At 41.4% G+C, this 19,161-nt stretch overlaps 1 protein-coding gene across 4 annotated transcripts in view; it reads right to left on the bottom strand.

Annotated features, from left to right (window-relative positions):
• Positions 1–1,204: 1,204 nt before the first annotated feature.
• ETV6 (ETS variant transcription factor 6) overlaps positions 1,205–19,161 on the bottom strand; it is a 221,819-nt gene continuing 203,862 nt past the window's right edge. For all 4 annotated transcript variants that reach the window (XM_079140059.1, XM_079140060.1, XM_079140061.1 and 1 more), the window contains 3 exons: positions 10,166–10,308; positions 8,729–8,829; positions 1,205–5,186 (listed from right to left, as the gene is read on the bottom strand). In XM_079140059.1, the coding sequence (XP_078996185.1) occupies positions 5,081–5,186; positions 8,729–8,829; positions 10,166–10,308 (350 nt within the window). In that variant the 3' untranslated portion in view covers positions 1,205–5,080. The remainder of the gene's footprint in view (positions 5,187–8,728; positions 8,830–10,165; positions 10,309–19,161) is intronic.

The raw sequence follows: 19,161 nt of genomic DNA, 5'->3' as shown, positions 1-19,161 counted from the left end.
GTGATTCCTGTTCCCTGACCCTCATTCCACAGAGTATCTACTTTTAGGAAAATGTAGCATTATTATTTGTGGGTGGGATTAATGCAAATTAGTTGTCATCAATTATTCTGAGTACTTCTTGTTTAAAATGCCACATACTATTTTTTTTCACACTAGGATGAGCAGATTGATAGCAGTGGCTCCCAAACTTTAGTGTGTATTTAAATCACCTGGAGATCTTGTTAAAACAGACTGCTAACATTCTGCTATTGTTAAAAGCAGATTTGCCCCACTTTTAACATTTTTGATTTAGTTTATGGGGTGGGAACTGACAATTTGCATTTCCAGCAATCCTTGGATGATTCTAATGGTGAATTATTAGAAATAGTACTTTCAAATGCATTTTTAGCACTAAAGGATCTAGACTCTTATTTGACACTGTGTTCTGATGATACAGAATAGAAGGCCAAATTTCAGAAATCCATTGTCAAAGGGATACAGAGTACCTGGGGCAATTTACAGGAATAATCTAACAATATTTTCTGAGACCATTGATTTCAAACTTTTCTGTTCCAAAGTAATATCCAAGGCGCTAAAAAGCAATGTAGCTTTTCTTCCCTTCCTACTCTCCTTGTTTCTGCCTACCTCTGATAGCAGATAGATAGTTCTGGTTGACTGCACTGTTTGATCTTGAAATCCTAAGTGCCCCCTGGTTGGCTGGTCAGTGGCCAGTGTGACTGAGACCTTGGGTATGGGGCTGGCTCTGAGCTAGGTGATGACTTCCATGTCACTGTAGTCACATTTACACCTTTGTTAGCTTGTAGGCTCAGACCCTAAGGGGAGCAACATACTGTGTGAGAACCGAGGTCTTGTAAGTCCTGGTACCACCTAAGATCTTAGTGAACTTATACATCTCCCACCCAGCACAGGGCCCAAGCATCTGTAATCAGGGATCCTTTTGGTGAAATTTTTCCACCTGTGGCAGCTGCTGAGCTTTGAATGATCTTCTCTGACCTTTCTGGTGCCACTTGTCTAGAGATTGTCTACAGACTGCTTGGTAACAGAGGCTTCCTGCCAGTGCAAACCCATGACCGCTCTTTATAACGTAATTGAATGGAGACAGGATTTACCTCATCGGAACACCTTGCCTGATTCCATTTCATATTATTAAAAACAGAGACTTGGGACTTTTTTTTTTTATAAAAAATTTATTGAGATGATGTAATTATAGGCTTTTCTTTAAAAATTATTTGCAACTCACTGGCCCTGAGAAAAGGCATTTTTTTTGTTTTTTTTTTTTTCTTTTTTGTTACATTCATTTGATTCAGTCCCTTATAAACCCCACACCTCATAAACAAGATATTAGAAACTAGACCAAAAAAAAAAAAAATTCATTCTAGATTCGTTCTGGTTTGCAGGTGGGTGTAGTCACAAAGAGAATGTTCACTTGGCATGTGTGAAAGACGCAGGGAGCTTGCAGTTGTTTAGTGTTGATGTGGATGGGCCAAAAGAGTATCAGGTTAGTCTTCTGTGGTTCTGACACACAGGGATTATTGGGTGTCCTCTTCCTCCCCCGTCCCCATGGTTGCCTTGTATCACTCCCTTTATTCCAGGGAGTGCTCAGAAGAGCAAACTGAGTGAATGAAAGCTTCTAACTAGCACCAAATACATGGGGAAAGAAAACTACCCTTTGTTCTTTGCTTTTCCAAATCTCTTATCTTTAGTTTCCTGGGCGATAAAGGATCAAGTGGGGAAGTGGCCAAGCTGGATCCCAATCCTAATTCTGTCCTTGCCATGCTGTCTGCTCTTAGGGTAAGTTACATTACCTCTCTGATACTTAGGCTTCCCTACTGCAAAAGGCAGTTAATGTTTCAAAAATATATCCAGGGTTGGATTGCAGGCAGGGAAGGGTGACATGGGGGTTACTTAACCATTTTGACAAATTCTGTTGTAGCCATTTAAATTTCAGCTAAAGGGACAGTTGGATAAGGTATCTGCCCTTGATCAGAAGGTTCTAAAGAGATTGTTGAATGGAGAAAATCCATCAGTTCCTCTTTTCTTGTGGGGACTCCAAAAAAGGATTTGGACATTGGCAATGCTGCTTAAGGGCAAGACCAAGTTGCCTTGGATGGAGAAGATCTGAGAGATGATATTACCTTCATCATGACCCACATGGCCAGCTACCACTGCTCTCTTCTGACAGGGAGAAGACAGCCTGCAGAATTCATGATTTGGGGAAAGAGAATTTCAGGACACAAGCGAGAGTATCCACCTTTCACACGGCAGTGCCCTTCTGCATTTTTCTTTCCTAACTTCAGATTTTGTGAGTCACAAGTTCCCATGATGGCAACAGAGAAAGGTCAATTATTCAGATGATACATATACATTTAATTTAGTCTGGGGCAAAATTTTCATCACTGCTAGTACTTAGTGTTGAACTGAGAAATTTCGTTCTAGATGATCCTGTAGGTAGAATCTAAACTCTCAGGGGAGGGATTATGCCTGCTTCATCTTTGAATCTCTCACAGTGTCTGCTAGGTGATTCCCGAAGGTTTGGTAAATTGAATCTGAAATCTTCAGGGTCTGCGGTAAGTCAATACTGTAACTCTGGGATTAGCACTGTCCAGCTCTTCTCTCAAAGAACAAATGAGGACTTTCGCAGTTAACGGAATCAAGAGAAAATCATTATTGGCAATATTGGAATGGGAACTTAAGATTATATTGGAATTAACATCTCTACTTCAAGTGGGTGAAGATGTCATCCTAAGTCTTACATATTCATAGGGTATTGCTTTGAATACAGAAATCCTTGGGGCAAAAAGTCATTCATCTGTAAGACTCTTTCAATAGTAAGAGATTGAGTTCTGAAACTTGGGTAAAATGGCCAGAATGAGATGTTCTCATCTCGGAGTAAAGGAACCTCATGCCCTGGTCTCTGTTTTCATATTCATACAAAGAACCTCAGTAAAAAGTCCACCCTCTCTCTCCAGTTCCTAAACTCAGTGGCTTTCACAACACACCAGGTATTTGGCTTAATCTCTCCATTTGAGATATAGTACCAGTCATCTTAGAGGCTGAAAAATATATCACCTGAATACTCTTGAAAGACATCCACAGCATGCTGGGATCCAGCAGAATCACATCATTATTTAAGCAGATTGAGACCAAATCCTTCACAATGAGGCCCTCTAGGCTCACACAGAAGGTTCTTCCGGAAGGCAGAATGGGGGAAGGATGTGACAGTAAGAGGAGGATGGCCGCCATCTTGGTCTGGTAAGAGGCAGGGACAGAGCGAGACTGAAGAGCCCAGATGGGCTCCTCAATTCCAGTGTCTGTGGACTGTAGTTTATTTATTTGCCCCCCACCCCAGGCTGGTATCCTTGTCAGTAAGGCCCAGGGAGAATTCCTCTTGTTTGTGTGGCCCCAACTCAACTCAGAAATGGCAGGAGGATAAGCCTGGGGCCGCCAGCTTCACAGGGAACTGCTGCTGGTGGAGCATGTAAGTACCCCAGGGAGCCGAGAGATGCTAACCCAACGGAGCAGAGGAAACAGAGGAATGAAGAGGGGGTGCGTTTCAAGGCAGGTCTAATTTTATGAATTAAAAAAAGTCAGCTTTCCAAAAATTGGATACTTGAATCTATATTGGAAGAGTTCATTTAGATGGCTAGAAAAGGAAAAAAAAAAAAATCTAAAAAGTTTTCTAAAAAGTCTGTTATCATCAGAAGTACTAAGGGATGGCACTACCCTCATTTTGTAAAATACCAACCTTATTTTGAGAGGTGAAAGAGTCATGAATGGGTCCTTTCTGAAATACAGCAATGAAGGAAGGAGAAAGTAATGTATCTGAGGAACTTCCCGTCTGCCCAGGCTGGGCAGACACTGGTTGCATCTGGGACTACATTCTGGGTACTCCCCTCACAATGTTCTGTGTTCAGTGGAGACCAGGAAACTTTAAAATGCTAGGAAATGGGGGGAAAAAATCAAGTGTGGCATGAAACTGACCACAAGATGGCCTTGGAATGGAGCAGAGAGGAGCTTTTCTTTTTCAATAATCTGTTTCACAAAAATAAATCCCCACTGCAGAAATATTTTTGCCCAGTTGGGACCACCAGGCCTGTGTGGTCTTTTTGTATTTGCAGCACTTGCAAGCTAATCCCGAACTGCTGGGGCCTTCGAAATAATTTGTCTTATCTGATGCCTTAGCTGGTTGGTTCTCACAGCCATCTCAGGGACGGCCTGCTGGAGTAGCACTTATCTTTCTGAAGCACAGCAACATCTGTGAGGTTTTTGGCCTCCCTCAGATGGGTGGCCAGATGCTGGCATGGGGGTCTACTTTGGCTGCTGGCCACAAAGCACCCAGGTCACTGATTCTGTTTAGGTGCCAAGAGTCCCCAAGACTCGGCAAGAGACTGAATTCTGCTGAAAGGCATGTGAAATGCCACAGCAGGCAGGGAGGGAAAACATGGGGAAGCCAGGGAAGGAAGGTGAGCAAGAGTAAAAGGGAGAGCTCTCCTTCTCTTGTGATCATTTTTCAAAAGCATCTTTTTTTTTTCTTTTTTTCAGCCAAGACCCAACTGCAACAGAAACAAACCTGATCCATGTGGCAGGAAAAAGAGGAACCTGATCCCTTCTGCAAATATTCTTTCCTGACCAGCTGGGCTGGCTGTACTTGGTGAGATTTGCAAAAAAATATATAATAGATATAAATTTCCATAGGAAAACAACATCCGATGTCTTCCCTTATATGAACGATGAAAAGTCAAACTGCAGGTTCTTAAAAAAACAAAAACAAAAACACCATGAGACTAACAACAGGTGGAAGGGTGAGGGTGAGGAATTACAGGTGGACAGATTCCAAAGAAGGAAACGTGACTCTTGAGTCCCAGGCTTGTGCCCTCTGCCAGAATTCCAGCCCCGCCTTTGCTGGGTGGTTTGTCTAAGGTGCTCTGGGGTCCCTCTTGGTCTGCAAGAGAAGTGTTCCTGCCATTGCTGGGTCTCCTCCTTTCCAGCTGGCCTCAGCCCGCTCACTTCATCAAGCCTCCAGCAATCCTGGTGGGCGGGAGCTCCCTCCCCAGCCCACCCAGGTGGCATGTGGCTGCCTTCAGCACTCATCCTCCTGGTATATTTGTTCATCCAGCTCCTGGGACTCAAGGTGCTCCAGTCGATCTGTTCGGCCACTCATGATTTCATCTGGGGTTTTCATAAACCTTTGGGAGAGAAAATGGAGGAGTCAAGACAGCACATTTCTCCAAAGCTGTCTTCACTCTGAACTCCAACCCATAAAGTGAGGCCTTGTCATCTTACAGTAGCCGGAGAGCTACTGAACCCAAATGCTGATCCCAACATGGTACAAATTAGAAAAAGGTACCCCTTGCTCTGACTGCCTAAAAAGTGGCAGATGACTATGACGCCTAGGGTGGTTATGGCGGGATGGACAGCCCTTCAAAGCTATGGGGCCTGTTTTGCAGGACCACATAAGGAGACTCAGGTATAGCTCATGTATTTGTGTTTCTGATTTTTAGAGAGTTAGGTTTTACAAAGATCCATAAGAGTCATACATCCATTTCTGTTCCAGATCATGGGATCAGGGAATGGTATTCAAAACTTGATTTTAATGTGAAGGATACAATTAAGTGTTAAATAAAAATGATTCACTTGGAAATAACATCAGTAACCTGTTTCGACCATGAATGACATGCTCAGGAAGGTGGCCTGGTTACAAATGTCTGTCCTTACAGTGGGAGTGGTCCTTCCACAGCCATGATGTACCTGCATGCTGTTCCCTTTCTATACATTCTGCCTGCAGCAGACAAACTACCTTAAAACATACATTTTCTCTCATCATCTTTGTTCAAAAGCCTATGAAGTATCAAGTCAAAGACATATTCTCTGGCCTGCCTATCTGAGTTTTCTATCATCCCTGCCCAAGAAATCTTACCTTCCACTGCTCACTTCCATGAACCCTCCACTCCCATCTTTTTCTTAAACAGACCTTTGCTCACATCTTCCCATAAATCTTTAGCTCTGTCCTTAACTGAGTTCTGAACCCTCTTGACTCCTTTCACTACTCATTCTTTGTGTTCTGCTTTATCATCAAAGAGCTGCTTAATGTGTCAGTCCAAACTAAAATGTACCTTCACTCAAAATCTAAACTTCTTTTTCTTTCACTCATTCATTTTTTTTTTTTTTTTTGTGCTTTTGGTATTAAACCCAGGGCCTTGAACATGCTAGGAAAGTGATCTACTACTGAGTTAAACCCCCAGGCCCCTTTAATATCTAAAAATCTTGTAAAGAAGCCATCATTTTGTAGCAAGTTTAGCTTTCAAAACTCATTTCCTCAAAAATAACTAATGGCTCCCTCACTAACAGCACTATTCTTTTCTTTTGCTGAAAATCTTTTATTGGAAGCCCATGAACCTTCCAATTACTACTGATTTTCTTTTCTGCCCATTACTGCTAACCTTCTAAAGCAGTGTGATCTGTAGCATCAGCCTTCTGCTTTTATCCCTTAGCTAAAACTGCTCCCTCAACATCTGAAGACACTAACAATCCCTCTAGGACAATTTCACAGATATGCTGTATTTGGTTCTAGAAACTACCTCCTCCTTCTTTTGACTATTATGTCATAGTAATCTTCTGGTCTTCTATTCGAGGCTTGTCATGACATATTTACTGAAACCCTCCCTAAGGTATAAAATAGAGTAATATACAGTATAATCCTCTATCTTCTGGGAGCTTATGATCCAGTTGTGGGAAGGATTTCATACATACACCTATTAAAAATAGGAAACAGGTGCAGTTAAGGGCCAAGGGAACCCAAGAGATGATGGAGGAAGAGTGTAGGAGAGTTGAAGAAGGCTTCATAAAGGTAGGAGACTTGAGGTGGGCCTTGAGGGCATATGTTCTTAAAAGGTAAAGAGATATGCATTTGTGGCAAAGGGAATCATATCAGTGTCATAGGGCGGCTGGAAGTATGTATTACGAATTTATGAGGCAGGGGAGTGGTGGATCAGAGATAGAAGGAGACTGCTGAATTAATTAATCCTGGTGTGAACATCCAAAGTATGGACATCACCTTCCATTGTCAGGGAAGCAGGGACAATGTTTTTGCCTTTCCTCCACCTTCCCAATCTCATGCAAGAGCCTGTCATTGGTAGATTCCAACCTTGGCACCTTTTGGCATCAAATCCTGGGAAATGTAGTTCCCAGGCTTCTAGCCCCTGCAACACAGAATGGAATGGACAATTCTGCACAATGACTCACTCAGATACAGGAATCAAAAATAGTTCTAGTTTCAAGACTGCTTAAGAATGGTGATGCCAATGATGAATAACAAGGATTCTGGGAAGAATGTCTAATATGTAAAGGTCTGTCTTATAGGTATCATGTCTGAAATACTAATGTGATATTTAAGTGGGAGTCCTAAAAGTGCTAAAAGAAGTTGTTGAACATGCACATTTAGAATTTCAGGAAAATTTTTAGAGCTAGATTTAAATGTGGTGACAAAATGGAGGTGACAAATGAAGTTGTATAATGGGATCAATACATCCAGGAAAAAAGGATAGAGCAGGAAGAACAGGGACCCAAGGACTAAACTTAGGGTGAAGGATGGAGGGAAGAGCCAGAGATAGGAGGGTTCTTTCACATTTATTCCATTCTGTTTCCATTTCTTGAATAGCCTTTTCTGTTTCTGTGGAAGATTGCAATTATTTTTACTGTTCCTAAGTTTCCACTCCATCTCAAAGCTAAAGCCCAACTGCTCTTTCCAATAATTACCACCATCCTAGAGAGTTCATCTGCTCATCCACAGTGTCATTTTCTACCTGTATATAGATAACTCCAAATCCATATCTCTAGCTCCATATGTGGCTCTTTTCTTTGTCCACTTGCCAACTCCTAACCTAAGGTTATATTTGTTGCTCGCATGTTCTCCCAACCTGTGCTTGAACCCACTGCATCAATTACTAACAGTGTTGGGGGCTACTTCTACCTTTCCTGAGTGGTCCTTTAGATCCCTTCTTTTTCTTTCCCAATTCTTGAAATCGTAATCTATGTGGTGGGATAAACGGCTGGAACTCATTAGCTGTGTGAATTCTGGAAAGAAGAATGCCTAGTGCAGGGACTTTCACGCTTTTCTGACTGTGATGCATTAGAAGAAATATATTTTACACCATGACTCATCACACACACACACACACACACACACACGGCTAAAACCAAATCTTCACAAATCAACACTCTTCATGTGATATAGTCTGATATCTTCATCTCTATCTTATCCTATTCTCTATTGCATAAAAAAACAGAGACTGATCCATTAGGCCTATTTTATGACTCACTCTGGGTTGTAACCTGCAAACCCCAGTTTATGAGGCTGGGAACTTGGAAGTCCAGGTTCAATTCCTTACTTTGCCATTGACAATGGCTACTCTGATTGTTCCCTTTACCTATAGTGGACTTCAAAGTCAGATAATATTATTATCTGCATTAGTCACTGCATTATTTTAAAGATGAGTCAGATTATCTTTATTTAGTTTTGGCTTTACTACAGGCCAGATATCAAAATGAAAAAAATTTTTTCCTTAAATCCCAACAAACCAGCACCTGGTATCCAATCTGTAATATTTGGCAATAATGGCTCTGGGTATCAGATAGGCAAGTAGAGATCTTAACAGTCTCCCTCCTCCCCTTTATTTAAAGAAGACAATATCCTCCCAAAAGAAGGAAAGGAAGAAAACGGAAGTGCTACCTGAACAAAAGCCTTTGTCCTGGCTCCTTCCTGATAATGTTTAGTTTGTAGTAGTGGCGCAGGGCTCTGGACATTTTCTCATAGGTCATGTTTGTTCTGTTCTGTTTGTTCAAAGGAGGAAGAGAGAAAAAAAGCACAAAGACACAATGAAATGAACCTCAGAAAGGAACTGGGGGAACTATTAAAAATAAAAGTTCCTCAGCTGATCCATGTGGCCCTGCCAGCTTGGGAATTCTACCTGCTAACCTGCCGCCTTCCAGACCTCTCTGTTCCTGCCCTTTGGCTTTCACATACACTGTGGCCAAGGTTTTCTTTTAAGGTGAACCATCCTTTGTCAGAAGGTCTGGCCAATAAACCCCCAGCCACCTCCTTTAGGTTCTTCCTCCAAGACTGTTCTCTGCTATGCCCAAGCCATTTGCTGAAGGTCCCCAATCTGGGTCCTCCTTCGCCTCTTGACCCATACAGAATTTCTTCTTTTGTTGCAGTGACCTTTCTCAAACTTGTTTCTGGTCTGTCATTTTAAGGTAGAGATTTTGTTGTTGTTGTTTAAATTCCTATTATGGCAAGAAGAATATAGTGGTTGTGAGCCCTCAAGCCATGGTACAATCTGGGAGTTGCAGAGAATATTTCTCAGTGTCTCACACACTGAAGTCTATCAGTGAGGCCTCGCCATATTTGGTCATGGCCTCCATCAGGTCCTTCTCAACCCGGTCAGAGCATGGGCTGCCTTCTTAGGAGGCTAAAGGCCCAGCAGAGCTCAGCTGTGTATCCTTGTCCTTTCAGTCCCTGAGCTGAGGCTGTGCCACCCTGTGCCACCATGGTGTCTCCAGCTTGACCTCAGATCTGCCTATGTATTGTCTGACTTGAACTACATTCTCCACTTTTTATATCTGCACATTTGAACAGTCTCCCTTACTAAAAAAGACTTCCTTTGTAAATTCCACTTCCCCCTAGTTTGGAAACTGTGGGGCAAACTTGTTGCACTGTTTTCTTGTAAAGAGAATGTTTTACAGTCCAAAAAAGTATTTTTCCATGTAGAAATGGACATCTGTGAACATGGGAGTTTCCAACTGAGCAGGACAGAAGTGACACTTCCCAAAGGTCCCCCGTGAGTCATACAGCTCACAACACTTCCCTGTCACCTTAGTTAGTATGACAGTAGGGTGGCAGGGCCAGGTCAAGGGCAGTGGCAATGAGGGTACTTATAATATAATCTATCAAACTGGGATTTGCTGAGTTAATGGGTACTTGGCATAAGGAACATGGAAAGAGGCATCTTTAATTATTTCCTTCCTTTGTGAATGTCTTCCCAGTGAGGAATAAACTAAATAATAATGGGCAGACTTAGGAAGTAGAACAGATGATCCTCCTCCAATCCAGGGATGCACATTTTACTTTGGCACTAGTTTATAGAGCAAATATCTGCTGCCCTTTTACCTTATGGTTTCCCCACAGTCGAGCCAGTCCATTGGGATCCACTATCCGGAATATTTTGGATTCTTTGTCCTCCCATCGGATGAAGTTTTCGTACCGGCTGTCAGAAAGCAACTGATAGACGTAATCCCAAAGCAGTCTACAGTCTACAGGGGAAAATGAAGGGAAAACAGTGTTGAAAATGTTTCCTGTTGAGGGACTAAAACAAGAATCAGAAAAGAATTCAGTTACCACTGTTGCCTGGTTTGGATTAGGGGGAGGAATCTAAGGTCTAGAGAGAGTGAGTGAGACTGTGTTGGAGAAGTATGACCTTTGATCTATGAAGGTTTAGAGATCCTCTGGGCCCTTCCATAGATGAGGACACAGTGACCCAGAAAGAGGAAAAGACTTATCCTCGGTCATGGCCAGAACTTGAACTTTGTGAACAGTCCATTGAAAGACGGAGCAAGTTCTATCTGGGAATGAGTTGGCTTTGACACAGAGGCCTGCAAACAGGTTAGCAGGGTGAAAGTGGAAAGAGAGATTTAAAGTTCCAGAGACAGTGGTGTGGTAAAAATGGTGGGGCTAAAAGACTCTTGGTGTTGGTAGACATGCTTAATGGATAAACATGAGAAGACTGGGCTAGGATAAAACATGACCCAAAAGCAATGTGATGAGTGAAAACTATGTGGCGTGGTGACGCTGACAGTGGTAATTGTGGTTAGCACACCTTTAAAAAGAAATGCAGATATTCTCATGATATCATGCTTTGGAGGTCTTTAAACTGCTTTACTATACTGGAATCATGGTGGAAAGGAACCTGGTACAGAAAATCCTTTCTCCATTTGCAAAAATTGATGTTCAGGCAACAAATATTTATTAAGTGACTTAGAATGGCTCTGGTTCTGTGCTAAGCCAAGGCTTTTGGCTATGAATTGGCAAATTAAAAGAGAAGACATGGGATGCACACATTTTTCCTGTTCTGTTTCTGGGTTTGTGCTATACAGGTGCGTGGTTTGTCCTCTAGCAGTACCTTGGTAGGTAGGTGACTTAGACATGTACCTTCTAGATTTACTGGCCTCCAGATGATGAGAATTAGAGGTGTCATTTCCAGGTGGTCACTGTATGATTCTGGCCCTTGCCAGAATAGCTGGTAATGGAAGATCACTGATTGAATGACAAATATGTGTTTGGCACTTATAGGTATTATTTCTAATCCTCAAGGAGGTCACAAGAACTTGCCTGAGGTCAGTGGGATTTGAATTCCTGGCTCCTACACTATAATGTGCTATCTGGTACACTGGCTAGGGCTTGGGCCTGGCACATCTGGGCAGGGCATGTCCAGTTGAGACTCAGAATATCTTATAGTCGGCACATTCACATGCCAGAGACAGGAAGTCACCCTTCTTTGGAGAGAGTATGTTTATAAGGGGAATTTAGTCAAGCAACCTCTAATCTCCCTGAGATTCTATTTCCTCATTTATGAAATGAGAATCGCAACACCTACTTTACAGGATTATTGTATTAGTGATAATGTGAGTTAAAAGAAAGTAATAAAAATAACAATATTTATTGGTTGCTGTTTGCAGACGCTGTGTTGTATCTTCTACGAGTGTGATTCCACTTGGCCCTTACACCACCATGAGGCAGGTGCTGTTGCTATTCCTATTTAATAGGCCAGGAAGCTGGGGCCAAGAGGGCTTGGTGATTTACTCACTTCAGGGTACATCATGATTCTAGGCTCTACTTGTCTCTAAAGCCTATGCCATGCCACAGTTCCGGATACGACTTCTATTCTCAGATGCTGTTCAATGGGTATATTTCTGTAAAAACCTAAGGACTTTCTAGGGCAAAGTTTAGCTGCTTAGTGAATTCTTTGTGAAGTCCAGCTTTCTCGCATAGCTGAAGGAACTGGCAAAAAATAGGGGATTTTCCAGGAAGTTTGATCCTTTAAGGAACTACCATTCCTTAAAATGACCCTAAATCTTTTTAGTATCCCTTAGTGTATCATTTCTTTTGTACTGTCTCTGCCTAAAAATTAATGTGATCTGTGATTTGTTGTTTTGGAAAAAGGCAAATAGTGCCCTTCTTAAAACAATGATACCACGGTCCTGGAGTTTGAACCCCTTTCTTACATCAGAAGCTGGGGACCCCTTCTGTTCCCACCACTTCCTGAGGATTCATTCATTATTGCCCCAGTGTGGGCTGAGGTGGGGGAAGCAAGCAGGCCACCAACCCTACTATCCTAAGTACCCTGAGAAGTCAGCACCACACTACTGCAGACAGAATAATCTAGCTCATTTTTAAAGCACTTGGAGAGGATGACTCTAGTTTCTAGACAAAACAGAGGAGTAGGCAGTGTCTTTATCTCTCAGCTACCTCCCTCTTCTGCCTCACTTTCATTACAAAGGGAACATATGGTCTGAATGTTAAGTCCCTGGCCCATTCATGTGCTGAATACTATCCCCCAAGGTAACAGTATTAGGAGGTGGGGTCTTTGGGAGGTGGTTAAGCCATGGGGTGTGGGCCTGAGAGAGGTCCCACACCCTCCCATCATAAGAGGATGCCGCAAAAAGGTGCTATCTGTGAACCAGAAAGTAGGCCCTCACCAGACCTCTAATCTACCTGTATCTTGATCTTGGACTTGCCAGCCTCCAGAAGTGTGAGAACTGTATTTTTGTTATCTATAAGCCATAGCAACCTGAATGGACTAAGACAAGTACTGAGTTATGGTTCAATTATCTACTTTTTGTCCTACCACCAAATGGCAGGCACATTTTCATTTTCATAGTTCTTCCCATCTGGAAAACATCTGACAAAACCAAATATTATCATAAAAATGCCAGTAAGTCAGGAAGAACAAAGGTGGTTTTTATCTAACCCCTCCAGGGTCTTCTCGTAGGGTTAGGATCACTTTTACCACAAAGAGGCTGAGGATACCTTTGGATGCCTCTGGAATGAGAATGAATTCTCCAGTGTGTTCATTTTAACACAATTTTACATAAAGAAACTACTCAGTTGTCTTTTTCTGCTATAAAGAAATTTTGCCCAGAAGAAGGGTGAGCGAGATGCTCTGGGTTCTGGGCAGAAGGCTCTGCACCCTAGGGGCCTACTGTGAGCCGAAACCGCCTCCAGGCAGAGGGTTAGCTGTGAAGGCAAGGCCCTCTGACTGCCCACTCAGGGACAATGACACCCAGGGGCCCAGCGGTGGACCTTAGCATTCCCAGTACAAGAAAGAGGTTGACCCCACCCACTGCATGGTTCTGACATCATCCCCATCTGCACAGGGTTTCCACTGCTTTATTTCTATTCTCTTTTACCATTATAGTACATACTAGTTCTCATAATACAGTGAAATGTCAAGCACAGCATTTCAACAAGCCAGGGCTGACCCGACACTGGGGTATCGTGTTGGATTTTCAGAGGCATCAAACTGGGATCTCATTGTTGTTATCTGCTCTTTGGATGACAAATGAAGGACCAAGCTTACCAGAAAACAGACTTCACCTATAAGCTTCAAGAACATTTGTATCTTGCCCACTTTTTTCTTTCATAGACTTGGGGGAAAAAAAAATCCAAAAAACAAAAAATGAACAAGCTTCCAATTAATCACTTTAAATGACATTTAATCCAGCAAAGCCAACATTGGTTGAGTAATAAAAATATGTTGACATTCAAGACATATTGAAATACGCTGTCACTAATGGAGGTAGCAACAGGAATTTTGTGGCATAAAGAAGCTGTTTCAAGCTCAGAGTATAAATGGCTTTTACAACACTATCGATTGCTGTTTCTTTAGTTAAAAATTATGTCCACATGATAAAAATAACTGCCTGACCACACAACCATTCTCCCAATCTTTTTTTTTTTTAAACAATTGAAGTTAAAGCCATGTGAGTTATTTTTGTTTTTAAGATTTCTACTGAACAAAAGGCATGCCCTCTTTCATTCCCTAGATCCTTTGGAGGTTATTATCTGGGTCTACCTGGACTCTTCTATGTCTGCGCAGATACGATGTCTTTGATCATCAATGAAAATGTTTAATACTATATAATAAAACTCACCTCACTATAAAACAACTGAATATGCATGTGTAGGATTTTTTTTTTTTAAATCACACAGCATTCATTAATTTTAAGTGCATTTCTCATAAACTAAAGGGCCACCTTCTATATCAAGACATGGTTATTTAGAGAGATGTCCATTGCTTGGATTGTCTCTTCCAGGAGAGGAAGCTTATGAAAGGGTTTAGCTAGAATACAGTTCTACTTTCCAATTGCAGAAAGAGAGTTCTCTCTGTTTCCTGCTGGGCGAGGTACCCTAGGCATCCGCTGCTAAAAGGCATTGTAAAAAAAAAATCCCTTCCTGTGGTTAAGGAGAAATATTTTCACTCCCACGTCTGTCTCCTACCAGAGACTCATTGTATAAACTCATTGAGCAGAGACTGTAAAAAGATGGGCAATCCACACATAACCAACATGGTTTCTAAAGGAAAAAAACATGCTAGACAAAGCTGATGTTTAAAACTTTTGAGTAGGTCAAGTTATGGACAGAGGGAATGTATGAGGACAATGGCTAATTTAACTTTCAGCAAAGCTTCTAAGAAAATCATTTTATGTTATTTTAATAGCCCAAATGAAATTTTAAACAAAGGCCTGTAAACCAGAGTACCATGGGTATAATCACAAATAGGGTGTGGCTGAGGGCTTCTATGTAATTTTTGAAGTTTATTACTTAAGAATTGATAAATTTGTTTCACGTTTAGTGACAAAACAGGTAAAATAGCATACAAAATCAAAAGTTGTTACTAAGCTTTAAAGCAGTGGTTCTAAGTTAGGGGGGAATTATACTTTCAAAGGGATTTTTAGCAGTTTGGAGACATTTTTGCTTGTTGTGACAGAGGTAGAGAGTACTCTAGCATCTAGGGGGAAGAGGTCAAAGAAGCTGGTAAATATCTTATAATGCACAGGACAAGCCCCACATCAAAATTATTTGGCCCAAATATCAAGAGTGCTGAGACTGAGAAACTGCTTGTAGAAACAGGTTTATAGTATTCAGGGGACCATCTGCAACCTAGTCATTTTTTCCCCCTTTTCCATTCTAGATTGGCTATTATTACCTAGAAGCAAAAAGTTGATAAATCCAGTGCAGCCAACTCTGTGTTGATATGTAGAGGTACAATGGGCAATTGCTTGTATTTTGCTGTGGCTTAGGAAAACACAAAACCATATGTGCACAGTGGCATCCTGGGGGAGGGAGACACAGAGGCAAAGAGTACAAATTGATGCTTCCCAGCTTCACAGGGCAGAAGGACTGCAGCTGCAAACAGGCTGAACTTCCCACCTCTGCTTACACATGGTGTGGGGCAGGCTGGGGACACTGGCCTCAAACTCATGCTCCAGGTGAGATTCAGCACAGCTGGAACCTAGAAACACCCCAGTCTCTGCTTCACTCAGGGATGGGTGCAGCCTGGGAATTCACATCCAGGGACTGCAGAGAGGTGGAGACACTGTTACAGACACGTGTACCCTTAAATAAACTGGAATTTCCAGTCTCCTCAGGCCCCTTCTGTTATTTTCCATCTAGCCACAGCTCTGTTGCTGTTTTATCTTTTAAAAACATTGTCCTGAAACTTCCTTCTCTTTAGGGTTCTTTGATTTTTTAGTCGTTCACACTGATAATAATACAGTGCAGTGACTCAGCTAGGGTGTGAGAAGTCAGAGCCATGCAGCATATTCCAACTGGAATGAAGGGTCCTCCCCTCCTCAGGGCTCATTAGACCCCAGTCACATCTGATCCATCTCCAATAGGGATAATAAGCAAAGCCTCAGAGGAGGGGAGGGAGAGCACAGAAGTGATGCTCCAAGGAAATACAGAGGCTGAGGTTTTTTCCCCTATAAAAACATATATACTGTTTTTCAAGTTTTCCAAGGAGATCAGGAGACTTCAGCAAAAGTTGTGAGAGAAATACAAGAAAGGAAATACTTTGTCTATTTGGGTCAGTCATGGTCTTTGAACAACCAAACCTGTGTGGACATCTAAAGTTCCTACTTCCATATAGCACTTGAGGGGTTGAGAATGGATTCTAAGACAATTCTGTTTACTGATGATTCTTTCTTCCTTAGTGAATTTTTAGACTGAGGCCAAGGAAGGGACAATCAGACAGGACATCTGGTAGCTCAGGTCTTAAGGGAATGGGAAAACTTTAAAAGAAAACCAAAATGACTTAAAATCTTTCTTTTAAGATTTAACTTCTATAGTTAAAACCAAAGTAGGAGCTTGGTTTATTTGATGGCATAAAGCAAGAGGGATAATGCCTTATGTCAACAAAGACACACGATTTGGCATTTGGTGATAGACATCATGTATCTCTATGGACTACAACAATGCCTGGCATGTAGTAGATCCATGATGATTTTTGAATAAATGAAAAAATGAATAACTACATAACTCAAAAGTGCAAAGACATGATTTCTTTTATATAGCCATATTTTATTTATGTTAATGATGTTACTGCAACTACTCTGGATTGTTCTGCAAATGCAGCCTGCAGTCCAGAACTTGTCTACTCTCTGACATCATTTGTTATTGTTCCCTTCACATGTCTTAGACATGTCTCATCATCCAAAGTGCAAGTAGTTCCTTGAGAACAGGGACAGCATTTCCTATATACACATCCTGCACAATGCCTGTGATTTACAGCATACTGACCATATAGGTAAACAATGCTGTAGTGCAGGGGCAGCCTTTTGTATAAATAGCTAATTAGTGAACACTTTAGCCTTGTGGCCAATCTCTGAAACTACTGACTCTACTCACAGTGCAGCATGAAAGTAGACACACAATACTAAATAGGTCCCCCCCCCCCCCCAATAACACCTATTTTATAAAAACAAGTGGTGCTTGGATTTAGCCACAACTTTAATCCTTGCTCCAGAGACCCAGGGCAGAAAGAAACAGCACTTTGGGAAGAACAGTGGACAGAGGCTCGAGGGGACAATATTGATGTGTCTGAATCTCAGTTCCTTCATGTGTAAGAGATGTTTCTAGCTTTGAAATCATCTCATCTTAAGAAGGAATTTCAATACAAGTAGTTCCCCTTATCCATGGAGAATAAATTCTAAGACCTCCAGCAGATGCCTCAAACTGGATTATATGGGATACCATGGATATACTGTTTTTCCCTATACATGTATACTTAAGAAAATGTTTAGTTTATTAAATTAGGCACAGTAAGATGTTACAACACTAACAATAAAACAGAACAATCATAATGGTATACCATAATAAGTTATTTAAAACTTGTGAATTTCTGGAAATTTCCATTAATATTTTTAGATTTTGATTGACCATGGGTAACTGAAACTGTGGGCAAGGGGAGACCAGACGACTATGCATACTGAAAATGTGACTCCAGCATTACTACGGTCATGGCTCATCAACCTGTATGTGCTCATGGCTAGAAGTCCCTTTGCCTATGAAACACAGGTGGGACACAGGCCAATAAGACTTCTGTAGAGGAATATTCCCACTCTTCTACTAACCTTCTAGTAATCCTTTCCTGAAGATAATAAATAGAAACTATCACAGGAAGAAGCAGGTTACTCATTGTTACATATATCATTGGCTATTCAATAAAAAACAGAACCCAGGGAACTTGTCTCACTCCGTCCTGTTAAACTCTCCCATAAATGCTAGTCACTCCAACTTGTTAAACTCTTAATAACAGTCCTCCTACCCTCTGGGGAAAAAAAAAAGCTACATGTTATATTTAACTAGATCTAATTTGTGGTCTGTATTTAAACTGTCAACCACCTACTGAATTTCCTTTATTAATTATTTTGTTTTTTCTACATGATAAATACCCAGGTAAACTGTCACAAGCTTTGTATGTAGTCTTTTAACAGTATGATGCATCCCAATTTCAGAAATATTAAAACTTTAAAAGAAAGAGAGAATTTTATGAAGACTTATAATTTTTAATTGACCTGGTTAAATGGTTCTTGGATTTCACTTCTGCCTGAAATAGAAAAAAAATATACTGGGTCTTAACGCTGTGTTTGCTCCTGTGAGTTTTCTTTAGCTGGGGTGAACTCTTCTTCTCTAATCTCCACTTGTCCATATTCTTAGCATTCTTCCAAGCCCAGTTAAAGGCTGCCCTCCAAGCAGCTGCCCTGACCTCCACCAGTACTAAGACACACATCGCATGCTTCACTGTTAAAGCTTACTCTGCTTGGCTCTTTCATGATAAAGCTTACGTCTTACACTGTCCTGAACTTCCACCCCACAAGAGCACAGTACAGTCCCATAAACACGGAAGGGGTATGCATTGTCTAAGTCCTAGGGTATTGAGGCAAATTATATGTGAATGGTAGGAATCTGACTTTGTTTTTGACCCACATCCATGAGTAATGTTTCCATCTATACCCTCCAACTATGGTACTCATCAGCGTGACATTTGGCAGCATCTTTATTTCTTTCTGTGCTCTGCTCATCTAAAGGGCTTTAAGGAACTAAAAGTTTTCTTATCTAACAGCTGCTTTACTTTGCATTTAGAGATTTAAAGGCTTCTTGTGGCTGCTCAGTCATGACAGAACCTTAAGTTGTACAAGGGATTACCCAAGGAATCTGAGCCATCCAGTAGCTGGATCAGCTTTTCAAGGATCTGAGTAGTCCAGAAAGACATCGGGGGCATAGGGTAGGGAGGCAGGGGTATCTGGAGATACCTGGAATGTGACAAGATCCCTTCAGAAGGTTATGGAATAAAGACAGTATTGGATTGCAGACCTGCAGAGTGGGAAGGAACTTGAGAGCTCACCTGCTCTAACCCTCTCATTTTCATTGAGAAAAACAATGCCTTGCAGTTCAATTTGTTCATCTTCAATTTGGTTAAAAATTAGTTAATAAATATATTTGGAGATATAAAAACTTTTGAATATATCATTAGAACATTAATAATTGGTTTTAGGGGACTCTGTCATATGAAGGAGTTAATGCATTGTCCCATATGATCTGGCTCC

This window comes from Sciurus vulgaris (genome assembly GCF_902686455.1).
Source record: "Sciurus vulgaris genome assembly, chromosome: 5".
In the NCBI taxonomy this organism is placed as follows: domain Eukaryota; kingdom Metazoa; phylum Chordata; class Mammalia; order Rodentia; family Sciuridae; genus Sciurus; species Sciurus vulgaris.
This window is presented reverse-complemented; position numbering and strand designations above follow the sequence as displayed.